This window comes from Uloborus diversus, chromosome 4, assembly GCF_026930045.1.
Source record: "Uloborus diversus isolate 005 chromosome 4, Udiv.v.3.1, whole genome shotgun sequence".
NCBI lineage: Eukaryota > Metazoa > Arthropoda > Arachnida > Araneae > Uloboridae > Uloborus > Uloborus diversus.
In genome coordinates, this window is record NC_072734.1 from 1,798,687 (window position 1) to 1,811,734 (window position 13,048).

Sequence of the window (13,048 nt, forward strand, 5' to 3'; positions counted from 1 at the left end):
AATACTGTTAAGTTGCAAGAGAGTATTTTTTATAATGAATTCCTCTCCCATGCAAATCGATTAAGCGAGGTACTGTGTAAAAGGAGAAATATTTTTTTATTCTGTTCTTTGGTGGATTTTCGTGCATGGAATGGAAACGAAAATTTTCATACGCTTCGACTTAAAAAGCTCCTGTTTTCGGAGAAAAAGGGATGTTAATCTTCTTATGGGTACTGGTTAGTGCCAGAGCATCATAAAGAAGTGGGGTCATTCCATGTCAGTTCAACCACACCCCAACACCCACCATCTCAGATTTCAATGAAACTTTGTATACTTCTATGTTTCATAGTCCTATGTTACCTCCTAAAGTATTTCTTCTCTATTTAAAATTGTTTTTATTTTATTACCCTTCAAAGTTTTGAGATTTTGCGTTAGTTGTCATTCACAGTCCTCTCAGAATTAACTGCAGCTGTTTGCAAAAAAAATTATTTCTCAACAACTAAAGCAGGGTTCGTACGCTCCGGGAAAACCGGGAATTGTCAGGGAAAATAACACTGTCAAAAATGTCAGGGAAAAGTCAGGGAGTTTTCAAATTTTGTCCTCCAAAAATTTTTTTTTTCCATTTTTTTCCCAAGGAATTAAGTACCATGAGATCTAATCTTCATTTTTATCGATGTATTTAAAAAAAAATTGTAACAATTTTAAAGCAATGAAAAAGTGGCGACCCCAAAAATCTTCAGCAGCCGCCATTTTTAGCTCTCAGTAGTTCCCAAGGGAAAAAAAAAATCAGGTGAACAGGAATTATGCACAAACTCAACAGGAGAGAAGACAATTTACTGCTTCGGAAGCATAACCTATAAATGGGAGGGTCGATCGGGAAAAATCGTTTTTTTTTTCTTTTTTTTGATCGGAAAATCATTTTAGCTACGTGTGAAACGTAGTCGCCATCTTTGGTCATTCACAAGATAGAAGTAGATACGATCCTAAAATGCCTAAGTTTCTAAAAACAAAGCAGAATTGGATGTTTTCTTTAATTGAAAACTGATGAAAATAACAAAAAATGGTCTGCAAATCGTTTTTCTATTATTATTATTTAAAATAATTTTCTTGAGAAATGAAAAATTTTGTTCTTAAAACTTCATCTTATCCTCACTGCCTCGGACGCAAATGTGACAAAAACTTTTCACTGAATTGTAGTTTCATGAAGATTTATTATTTTTAATTGTCTTCATGCGACAAATTAAAAAAGTTATTTCTTATTTTTGGGCATAGCCGCCATATTTGGTCATTCCCAAGATGGAAGTACACAAGACTTTTTAAGTGCCTAAGTTCCCGAAAACGGCATTGGATGTTAATTGCAATGCAAACTATTGAAAACAACATAAATTGTGCCTTTTTTCCGGATAATTTGTAATTATTTTCTGGAAAAATGCAAAATTTAATCTTCATAACATTTTTTTGTTTTAATTGATTTAGACTCTTATGTGCTAAATACTGACTATTTTCCTTTTATTGTAGTTTTTTAATTATTATTAACTATTTATTACTACTTTTATGCTACAAATCCAAAAATCTACTTATTATTTAAAATTTTTCACTTTGTCGCCATATTTGATCGTTTGCACAATGGAAGTAGACAAACTTCCAGAAACAGAATTGGATCTTTATATCAATGTGTACTATTGAAAATAACATTAAAATGTGCAAAAAGTTATGAGTTTTTGAAAATTAACAATTACTTTCTGGAAAAGAAAATTTGAAATTTTAATGTAAGCGTCCTTTAATATGTGGAAAAAAAAAAAAGATTATTGGCATTGGTCTATGATCGGCGGATGTTGATTTTTGTTACTATGCATTACGTGGTATGCCGATTGATGCAACAAGTTAATCATATTTATACTGAAATTTAGCTTTGCATTTTGCTCAATATGTTTTGTGTAACCTACTAATAAGAAAATAAAAAGAAGTATTGTAAACCAAAAGCGGATGCTAAAAGGTTGCTGCAGGACTACAGCAAAACGCTATAATATTACGCATGGCATCAAAGAAACGCTAAAATAAGTTGAAAGTACTTTGTTTTCAACAAATAGTAAACAAATTAAAACAATTTTGAACAAAATGTTTAAAAAAAACTTTAAATTTTGACAGAGAAAACAAAGGAAAAAAAAATCCAAGGTTTTTTTTTTTTTTTAAATCTAAGGGGAGAAGTTTCAGTTCTTCTGCATTGCTACTTTAAACAATTTTAATTATTTTGAAAATATTACTATTTAAACTTAAATTTTGAATGAAGTGAGTAACCTGGAATTTTCTAAAAAACAACCTGGAAAACCTGGAAAAGTCAGGGAACTTTTTTCAACCAAAAGTGTATGAACCTTGTAAAGATAAAAAGTTTTTGAAAATTTTCACATTATACATTAAGACTTCAAGCATTTTAGAAAAAAATATATCAAAGATCTGAATTTATATTCAGCAATTGAAAAAAATTAACAAACTAAAAATTTTAAAATTTTTTCAATAAAAAATGATTTTCAAAATTTTAATTTTTTGGCATAAGGGTCTAAATTAAAATAATTTATATATTTTTTTAAATGATCAGTAACGTGTGTGCTAACATATAAAATGAGAATCTTTAGGGGACTTTGAGGGATTCTGCCCCCTTGCCCACCTTATTTTGATAAAAGAAAAAAAATCGATCACAATCTTACAAACTTAGCTAATTACTAATAGCATCAAAAAAAAAAAAAAAATTGAATAATGACATACATTGGTGTTTGAACCCAAATTTAAACATTTTAATACTCAAGATTTTTTTGAATTGAAAGTAGTTAATTAAATAAATTAATAATAAACAATAAAAACAGGTTATCGCGAAATTTGAAATTTTCCTACAACAATTTATGCATACTAAAAATTATTGTTTAGTATGCATTAAGACAACATAGAAATTAAAAGAGAAATCATCTAATTCTAATTTATAACTAGGCAATTAATACAAAGTATCACAAATCCTATAAATACCAGCTCATAGTTCTTAAATTCCTTCTACCTTATGTCTGTTTTCCTACTAAGAAGATTAGAAAATATGTATGTCATTCTAATTATTGTGTTGTGTGTAATCAGATCTAGGCCAAATACAAGTAAAAATTTGATATCTGTCCAGTAATGATTTTTCTAACCAACTGGGCAAAGAACAGACTAAAAGACAAATTCGAAGCTATACACTTCTAGTTCGCAGAGCTTTTAACTTTTTTCATTAATCTAATGCAATATCAAACTGAAACATGGATTTGTTTTCCGCTTATCAAACAGATTAGCCCAGAAAAGTTCAATTTCCCGTGCCCCCTCAAAAAGATTTTTCTGTATCCGCCCCTGAATTGCGGTATGTTGTTTAAAGCCACTTTTTATTTTATACAAATGATTTATAAACATTCTACTCTAAATATTCCTGTTTAAATACAGTGAAACTTCAGTAACTGGACACACTGATAACCCCTGTAACTGGACATTTATTTTTCTTAGGGTTGGCCCAATGCCAAATTCAATGACTGAAAATCTATCTAGCTTGACACACATTTGCGAGAACCCCCTATCAGTCCGCACCCAATTGCTATTCTAGTTCAATTTTTGCTACCGACATTCTTTCATATTAACTTTTTCTCAGAGTTTTAGGAAATCTCTTTTAGCGAATTCTATCTTTTATCCAGGGGAGTACGCAACCACTCTGTGCTGTTAGTGCAATTCTAAAAGGATAGGATAAAATATACCAAACTGTAGAGAAAGAAGGCACCATTATACCTGTATTCTAAATAAGTGTGAGCAGGACTTTTTATCGTTAACAGACATGACTAACAAGAAGCTTTTATCTCTTTTCAACAATTATGTATTTATGCTTCACAATATATTCAAATATATTATTGATTTTACTATATACTTTTCAAAGAAAGAAAACAAAAAGAATAGAAAATTCCTTTACTGGAATTAGTTTTCATAATGTGAATATTAAGCATCAGTAAGTAAGTTGTACACACAGAAACTCTTTAGGAATTAAAATTTTAGAACCCCAGTAAGTTGACGTCCACTTAAGTCGAAATTTTTTCATGTTTCCTTGGTTTGTTGAGTTATGGAGGTTCCGTTGTAGTTTGAATTAGCACATTTTATATTAATTTCTTTTCTCTATTCTATTTATTGCACTTAATTGCATTGCACTAATGTACACTCCCAAAAGCAGTTGAGGAAAAGATGCAAGTTATGTTGGGGGGGGGGGGGGGAGAATCCGGACAAATATTGTTTTTTCCCCTTGCAAATACTAATTTAGTTTCTTATTCTCATTAAAAAAATATACAAAAATCCATTGAATATGAGAGATGCAATTTATTTCCTCATTTGCTATGAAGGGAGGGGGGAAGGTAATTTACTTTATTTAGAACATATTATTACTAAGCAATCAAGCTTAGAGGGTTTAACTATTAAACTTTTAAGGGGTGTTAACTATTTTCAAGAAATGAAAAGGATGAATTTGTTGCTATACAGCAGTAACACTAAAATGAAAAACAGTTCCACTATACTTAAAATACACCGCCAGCTCAGTTATTCCATCTGAGGACTGCAGTTTCGTGCTTTTTAGCACTCATCAGCCTGGAATAGGAATCACATGAGCTGGAGGCGAAAAATCTCTTAAGGGAGCCAAGAGAGCCAAACAAACTGGTAGCTAATACAGAATTAGCAAGCCAGGAGAATTAGGGCGGTAACTTACTACAAAATACAGTTCCACTATAGCAATTTTTCTCAAACAGAAGGGTTTAGGTGGGAGGGGGTTGGGATCCTGAAAGTACTAGAAACTGCATGATTATAAATTGGTGTTAAGAGTTAATTTTTGTTTTCCGTTGTCTTAACTAAAATGCAGTAATCTGTATGCAGATATTATTGTCTGTAACTTTTAAATTTCATGATATCTTATTTTCAGAATGTCTATTTTAAACAATTTTTAACTATTTCAAATTAAAAAAAAGCTTAAATATTAAATTTATATGTCTGACTTCAATATTAAACACACTTTATATATATATTTTTTAAAAAATAATTGTTGGGAACTCTGTTTTCAAAGACATAGAAGAGCTTTTCTCTGATGCTTTCGTTTTTTCTGAAGAGGGGGGGGGGGGGGGGGGTTGCAGAATCCCTAAAAGACCCATAACTTTTTTCATAGGGGAAGTTAGGACTCATACTCATGATCATTTTTCATTGTTAAACATGATTTTTAAAACTGACCCAGATGTTAAAAATTTGACAATGGCTTTTTTCACCAAAAAAAAAAAAAAAAAAACAAAATTTTTCTTTTTCCAATTTTTTAAAAATTCTTAGTATAAACCAAGATTATTATAATATTTTTAATAAAAATATTCAAAATCTTAGCATTTTTTATGAAAATTTCCAAAAAGGTAAGTTTATTAGTTGCTAAGAAACAATTTTTTCCCATTAAACAACAGTTCAGTTTGAATGTTTTAAAAATGACAAAAAATGCAAAATCAAAAAATTTGATAAGTCTATAATACCAAAATACATTGAGATTGAAAGAAAAGAAAACTAAGGGGTTGCTTTTTACCACAAAATAAGGAAGTATACCAAGTTTCATCAAAATCTGAGGTGGTACATGTTAAAATCCCATTTTTACGGTAGATTTGGGGTGGAACTACCCCATATTTTAAGTTATTTCAAATGAAAAAGAAGCTTAGATTTTTTTTACATTTGAGTCCAATGTTCAACACACTGTATATTTGAATTTTTGTCGTAATTGCTGACAATTCAGTTTTTAAGAATATGGAAGAGATTGTCTGTATGATGTTTCCTGCTTTTTTTTCAGAATGGGGGGGGGGGGGGCAGAATCCCTCGACGTCCCCTAATGTTTTTTATTGGATAAGTTAGAATACATATTCATGATCATTTTTTTAAAAAATTATGATTTTTAAAGCTGACCCTCTTGTTGAAATTTAGAATTATGTCAGCACCTTTTTTTGACAAAAAAAATTTAAAATTTTCACTTTTCTAATTTTTTAAAAATTTCTTATGTAAACTAAAACTATTAAGATATTTTTTTATCAACATGTTCAAAGTCTTTACATTTTATGCAAAAATTTTCAGAAAGATTATAGCATTACTTACCAAGAAACAATTTTTTCAATAAACAACATCTTCTCAGTTTGAGTGTCTCAAAAATGATAAAAAATGCAAAATCGCCGAATTTCAAAAGGCTATAAAATCAAAACGAATTGATATTGAAAGAAAAAAAATAGGGGGTTGCTTATAACCATAAAGGGATGAAGTATACCAAGTTTTATCAAATTCCGAGATGGTGGGTGTTAAAATCCCATTTTTGTGGTTGATTTGACGTGGAATGACCAAGTGGAAAGTGCTGAGCAAAATCTTACTAGAAACAGAAAACTAAAACGAAACTTGACTGATTTCAGGGGTGATTGTGTTCCGGTATTTTACCAAATTTCCGGTATTTTCGGACATATTTCCAGTATTTTTATGTCCGAAAATACCGGAATTATGTTTTTTTCCTCGTTTTGCTTTTATCTCCCTACCTTCGCAATTTTTTAAAAATATATGATACTCGTCAAATATACCTGCAAGAGCCTTAAGATGGACAAATGTCAAGATAATTTGTATAACACCAGCTTATAAGTACCTTTGTAACCCATTAAAAATTTAACTAAATGTCCAAACAATATTTTGACTCAGAACTATTTAATACTATGGCAAAGGTGCACTTAAGTAATAGGGGCTAAAAATTACACCCCCTCCCCCCGTTTTCGCTTTGAAACTTTCAGGTATTTTTTGATGAACTCGCAATCACCCCTGTGATTTACTGTCCGCTAACGAGGAGTGAAATACATTATACACTTATCTCGAGGGTTCGGGGATTCAGAAACTGTCCGCTATCTGGGACTGTCCAATAAGGGAGGTTTGACTGTATGTAATATCAGGATTCCATTGTAAAATAAAAATAACACTGCTATATCTCTACTTCAAACTGCTTTGGAACTTACATCAGTTTCACTATTTTGGTTTTTGTGTAAGAAGAAAAAATATCAAAAAAGCTGAAACCAAATCGATTTCAAGCATAAAAGTGAGCTATTGTACTGTTATTGAGTTATGAATATGACTATTATATTTTATTGTTTTAACTAAAAAATATCCTTTTTTATTGCTTTAGGAAGAAAAATACCTCTCTTGCAACCAGTAAGAAGTCTAAAAAAGAAATATCAAAGTAAGTATTTTCCGTAAAATTGTTTAATTTCAAATTTACAGAATTGTAAGAGTAGATGTAATGTTTCTCTCAATTTGGAGGAATGAAAGAATATTATTAGAGCTGTTTCTTTCCACTCAACTAGTTAATGCACGAAAAAACTAATTTGAATTCATAACTGAAAAGGCGGAGGGGATTTTGAGTTGAAAGAATTTTTTCGTGAGAAACGTTTTTATCTAAGAAGACTTCTTCATTTTTATCAGTCAGATGGGGGAAAAAAACAGATGAAATAAAATGGAAGCATAAAGAGTTGCACTTTTCATCATTATTATTTATACTAGAAAATCGCCCGTCAAGGAATAATGGGTGAAAATTGCTTCTACATTTGAACGATGCCATACCTGTTTGATGATATTTTAATTGTGGAAATTTTAACCTCAACTCCAGTGGAGGAATCCTGAACTCCAGTAGATAGCGTTCATTGATAAACACTTTTTCATTTCTTCATTCTTCTAAAATGACATTCTTACCAGTAGAACAGTTAAGTTACCGAATCCAGTTCAGCCGTGTTAAAATAAAACATCCCTGCATGTCAAACAAAATATTATCAAATTATTACACTATGGCGTAAGTTTCATTGTTGAGAACATCAGGAGCGTTATTACCAAACAGTGAATCTGCTATTATGTATATGACAATGTTCAAAACTAAGGACATTGGCTATATATTTCTAACAATCAAATTTTTGGTATTTTTACTAAGAGTTACCTTTTAAATTAATGCCAGTGATTGCAATTGATATTTTTTAAACTGTTATTTCTAAATTTCTTCCAGCTAATGCCACTTTTTGGAAGAATTCAATTCTTTTCAATGCCTCCAACTATCTGTTTCGGTGGCAATGATACACCTTCTCTGCTGTGATGATTCTTGCTAATGAACTTCATTATGCCGTTTTACTTCTATTGGTTGTAGAATGTTCTTCCTTTGAGTTATTTTGTAGAATAATTTAATGTACTTAGACCTACTCTTAGCCTTAATTAGGACCACATTCACCATCAAAAGGAAAAAAAAAGAAAGTAACGCATTAAGTATTTTTTGACCTCAGCACAAATGGTTGAGACAAAATAAATGATGCTGGAGCTATGAAATTTATATTACATTTTAGTATGTAAATGCATGTAACTGCCTGTTTTATTTTATTCATTTTGAACTTTAAAGATTTTGTATATGCTTTAATTCAATCATTTTCGCCAATAAATGAGATTCAATAGCTGTGTTTCATCGGGTTTGACTGCATATTAATAAGCTCGTGCAAGGTCAGATTCAAGGGAGGGGCGATGGGGGTGATTGCAACTCCCTTGATCGACCCTGCAGCAGTAATTTTTCGAAATTGAAGTCCTAAAATGCAGCTGTAGGCCCTCTTTGATGACGTTAAGAAAAGTAGTAAGGTTCAAATCTCCCTTCTGGAAGCTTTTCTGAATTGAAGTTTCAGAAAGGCAATTTTAGATGATCTTTGCCGATGTTGGGAGAAGAAGTTTAGAATACTTCCCCTGGCTATTTTGCACAGTTTAAATCTTAACACTACCCGAGATGTTTACATTCACGTCTTTAAGGAAAAGAATGGATTGAGTGATTGTCCTCTGGTTATTTTTGTAACTGAAGTTTTAAAAAGTGCAATTTTCGACTGCTCTTGATGATAATTGGGATGGGCTTTGGAAACATTCTGCAGAATTATATCGAAACTGAAGTTCTAAAACGCAATTTTAGAATACCTCTTTCAACGTAAAAGGAAAGGAATAACTTCGGGGACCTGGGTAAATCTCTATATTTTATTTGTTTAAAAAAAAAATGCTGTGAAGTAATTTTCACCCCAAGCATGTATAAATCATATGTATGTAGTAAGAGGTCTGCTAAAAAGTCAACCGCCCCTCCTTGAAAGTTTTCTGTATCCGTCCTTGAGCTTGCTTTCAACCTGTATGTTTTACCCATTTCAATTGCAACAGCAACGAAACCATTTATGTATATTCTTGCATTCAATTGTGAAACAGAAGTTGAGGACTTAGACTTTATTGTAGAATGTTATGTTTGGAGAGGCTCAAATATATATTTTCAAAGAATTGGTAATATATAGGTAAAATAAGGTTTAATACTGGCAAAAGAAACCTTACCATAACACAGTAAAGGTCTTGCAGATATAATTTGACCATTGTTTTTATTATCATTTGCTTTTTAAATGCCTACTGTATATATATATATTTTTTTTCCATTTCATATCTTATTAATGTAAAAATTTCCTTTCATTGGAAAATCTCGCAGCTCTCGAAGACAAAAAGAAAAGAACCCGAGTAATAATAACAACAATTTGTGGTCAATTGCATGTTACAGTATCAGTGATTGGGAAAAACTTGCTAAAAGCTTCTCCAAGAGCAAAAACTCTGATGAAAAAGAATTGTCAAATATTATAAAAAGCAAATACCTGAGTTTTCTACAAGAAGTTGTTTCTGAAAAGGTAAACTTTTTAATCTGAAAATGAACTTCCTATTTGATTTGTTCTTTTAGTTTGAAATTTAGATTTTGAATCTCCTGTGAAAATAATTATAATTTAGTTAACTATTGTAATTGTATTATTCATTCAACACTTTAGAATGACCCCCCATTGCTACACCCCTTCTATTATAGTGACCGATGCATGAAGTCCCGTTTGCTATTCTATATATGCAATGTTATTTCAAAGTCAAATAGATAAATATTGTATTTTGGGAGTTAATTTTTCTATAATGAAAAATCTATGTTGTACTAGCATTCATTTAGTTCCTAGGTACCACAATTGTTCCTGCTTTTCCATTTTGTAAGGTTGGCAAGTCTGTAAATTACTTATACTTTGTTATCATAGTTAAGAAGTTAGTCATAGGTGGAAAAAATAAAATAGTGTCTTAGTTATGTGAATCAAGACTCGTAAAAATTTAATGTTTCTGTGCAAGGCTGTAGCCAGAATTTAGTTTCGAGAGGTGGGAGGGGGGGGGGGGGGGGCATAAATTTTCGACAAAACGACAAAAAATTGACTTGTTGGTATGATTTTTGAAGCATATTGCACATTGGTAGACATGTGGCTAGGGGGGGAGGGGGTTGGGCAAAACAAAAAAATTAAAAAAATTAGAAAGAAGAGGGAAGGGGCTGGCAATGTTATTGGTCTTTTTTTTTTTTGAACAGTAATTTTACTGAATTGCTAAAATTACTTTATCAAAATGTGAGCAAATGTTTTCTCAGATAATTTCAATACATTATTATAATATCATTTAGTCAAAATTAAATAATGTACATGCTTTGTTGGTTCAAAAAAGATGTGTGGTATCGTAAATGTTGAATTGCGAAAGATACCAATGACATAACAACCTTTAATTGGCCCTCAAGTTGGACATGAACTAGCAATATGTACCACCAATCACTTTTCATGAGCTTTATGGGTCAGGAGCAACCAAAACGATTGTATAGGAAGTGCAGACCTAGGAGTATTTTAAATATTTTGAAATATATGCCAAACTGACATTAGTTTTGGTGTGTCATTTTAGACTCAATGTTAGAGGAAGACGAAGTTTGAGGAGGCTCCCTTGTACCTTTTTCGAAACTCCAATTGTTATATCTCTAAGTCAACAAAAGGACAGTTCAGGAGCTCGCCAAAAAAATTTTTTTTAATTTTAGCTTCGAAAATGCAGTTTTAGATTTTTGGTGTTGTTAAGGGGAGGAGAGATTCAAAGACCCAACACCGGAAATTTTCTAAATTTTTAGTTTTAAACGTGCATTTTAGACAACTTTTGGTAATGTAAAAAGGGGGGGGGGGGTTGAGGTCTCCCGGTACATTTTCGAAATGGAATGTCAGGGATCTGTCCAGGATTTTTCACAAAGTCCGGTTTTTGTGAAAAATCAAATAAAATATAGTTTAAAAAATAAATAAATAAAAATAAAGGTCTTGAGCGTCATAATATTTTCCTGTAATGTGCAGGTGACTAAAATGAGGATGAGGTGGCTGTGGCTGACGGGAAAGGCAGTTTCTACAAACCAGCTTCTGCTTCCACATCACACACTCGGCTTTCATCATTTCTTCTTCTTGTATCCGCATTTCATTTGTGTTACCAAAAAAAATGTTTTCATGAAACGGTGCTGCACGACTCTGTTTCGTAAAATCAATTCAGGTTCCAAATTTGAATAAGAACTCGTTTTAACACCCTTCAAATCGATTTTTACCCCCCTTTTTACACGAATGCAGTTCATAACATTTTGACATTTAGTAAAAATATCAAGGAATATTGTGCTTTTCATGAAAGAAAAGTAAAGATGCTTGTGTTTAATGCTTTGTGTTCATTAATGAAAATAACACGTAGCAATTTATTGTGAAACATTCGCAAGTAACATATTCACGTAGAAGTAGGGGAATCCGGAGATTTCTCCCTTAGAAATCTCTCGAAATGGTAGTTGTAAAAACACAGTTTTATATGATGTTTGATAATGTAGATCTTGGGGGAGTGAGAGGGGGACCCCTCCCCTGGCAAATTTTGCTAATTATGCCTTAAATATACGCCTTCTATAATGTTTGATGAGGAATTTTCGAGGACTCTCACTCGGTACATTTATGAAATTGAAGCCAAAATTTAATACTATCTTGAATGTTTTGGCAAGAAGAGAGACAATCCCCAGGAAATTTTTTTAAATTGTCGCTTTAAAGATGCAGGTTAAGTCAATCTTTTGTAATATTTTGTTTAGGAGTTTGCTTCTCTTTTAATTTGTGGTACTTTATTTGAGTAATGTTTCAAAACATTTCTTTGCCATCTGTCACCCCTCCCAGATACGCCACTGCAGTGTAGAAGTATGAAGAAGACCCAGGAAATACGCCATGCATGCAAAATTTTTCTTTTTTGAGGGGAGGGGGCATTAGGGATTGCCTCTTTTATCCTTCTAGCTCTATTGTAACCAATTTTCTTTGGCAAAAACAATTAACTTAAGTTTAAACTCATGATATATTTTCGAAATAATCATGGCAAATTACGACTCATCTTCTTGTTGCATCATTGGCGAGTCACTCCTGTATCGCTAAAAGGTACCACATCAGTCAAAAATGTTAAAAGTATTTTTTACTGAGATCGTAAACGATGGTATTTCAAACAAATAAAAATATCAGGCTGAAATAGAAAATTTATTATTTAAAATGAAAACACTCCAACGGTTTTGGAGAAGAAAAACTCGGGAAAGGGTTTCCACAATATTTATATCAATAGTTGACACAAAAAAGAAGATAGGGACATAGCAAAGAAAGGGAAGTCCCCGAATTTATCCTTTCATTTTACGTTACCAAAGGTAGTATAGAAGAGGATTTTTGAAACTTTGATTTTGAAAGAAATCTGACAGAGTTCCTGAGCCCCATCCTTTCCCCTAAGGTAATGAGATGGCTTCCAATCACATATTTAGGACGTCAATTCCGAAAAAGAGAGCGCTACAACTAAAATCCCCGAGAAACGAACAACCTAAATCCATGAGAAATGCACCCTATCCATTATTAATAATTGTCTAAACTTTTGTTTTTAGGACATTAATTTGTAAAATTTTTCTGGGATCCCCGAACCACCCTTCAACTTAATCTCATCAAAGATAGTCTAAAATTTCGATTTTAGGACCTCAATGTTGAAAAAATTTCCAGGAGAGGGCACACTCAAACTCCTTGATAACATCATTGAAGATCATCCACAATTGCATTTCTGGAACTTCGATTGCTGAAAATACCGAGGAAGGGTTCGTGAACTTTCTAACTAATATTACCAAAGATGCTCTAAA

General features: G+C 31.9%; 1 protein-coding gene across 1 annotated transcript in view; it reads left to right on the forward strand.

Moving 5' to 3' along the window:
• Positions 1-13,048, forward strand: part of LOC129219758 (chromatin remodeling regulator CECR2-like) — a 74,188-nt gene that overhangs the window by 26,183 nt on the left and 34,957 nt on the right. Inside the window, exons 6-7 of the mRNA XM_054854051.1 lie at positions 7,193-7,246; positions 9,542-9,734. Coding sequence (XP_054710026.1) covers positions 7,193-7,246; positions 9,542-9,734 — 247 coding nt within the window. The remainder of the gene's footprint in view (positions 1-7,192; positions 7,247-9,541; positions 9,735-13,048) is intronic.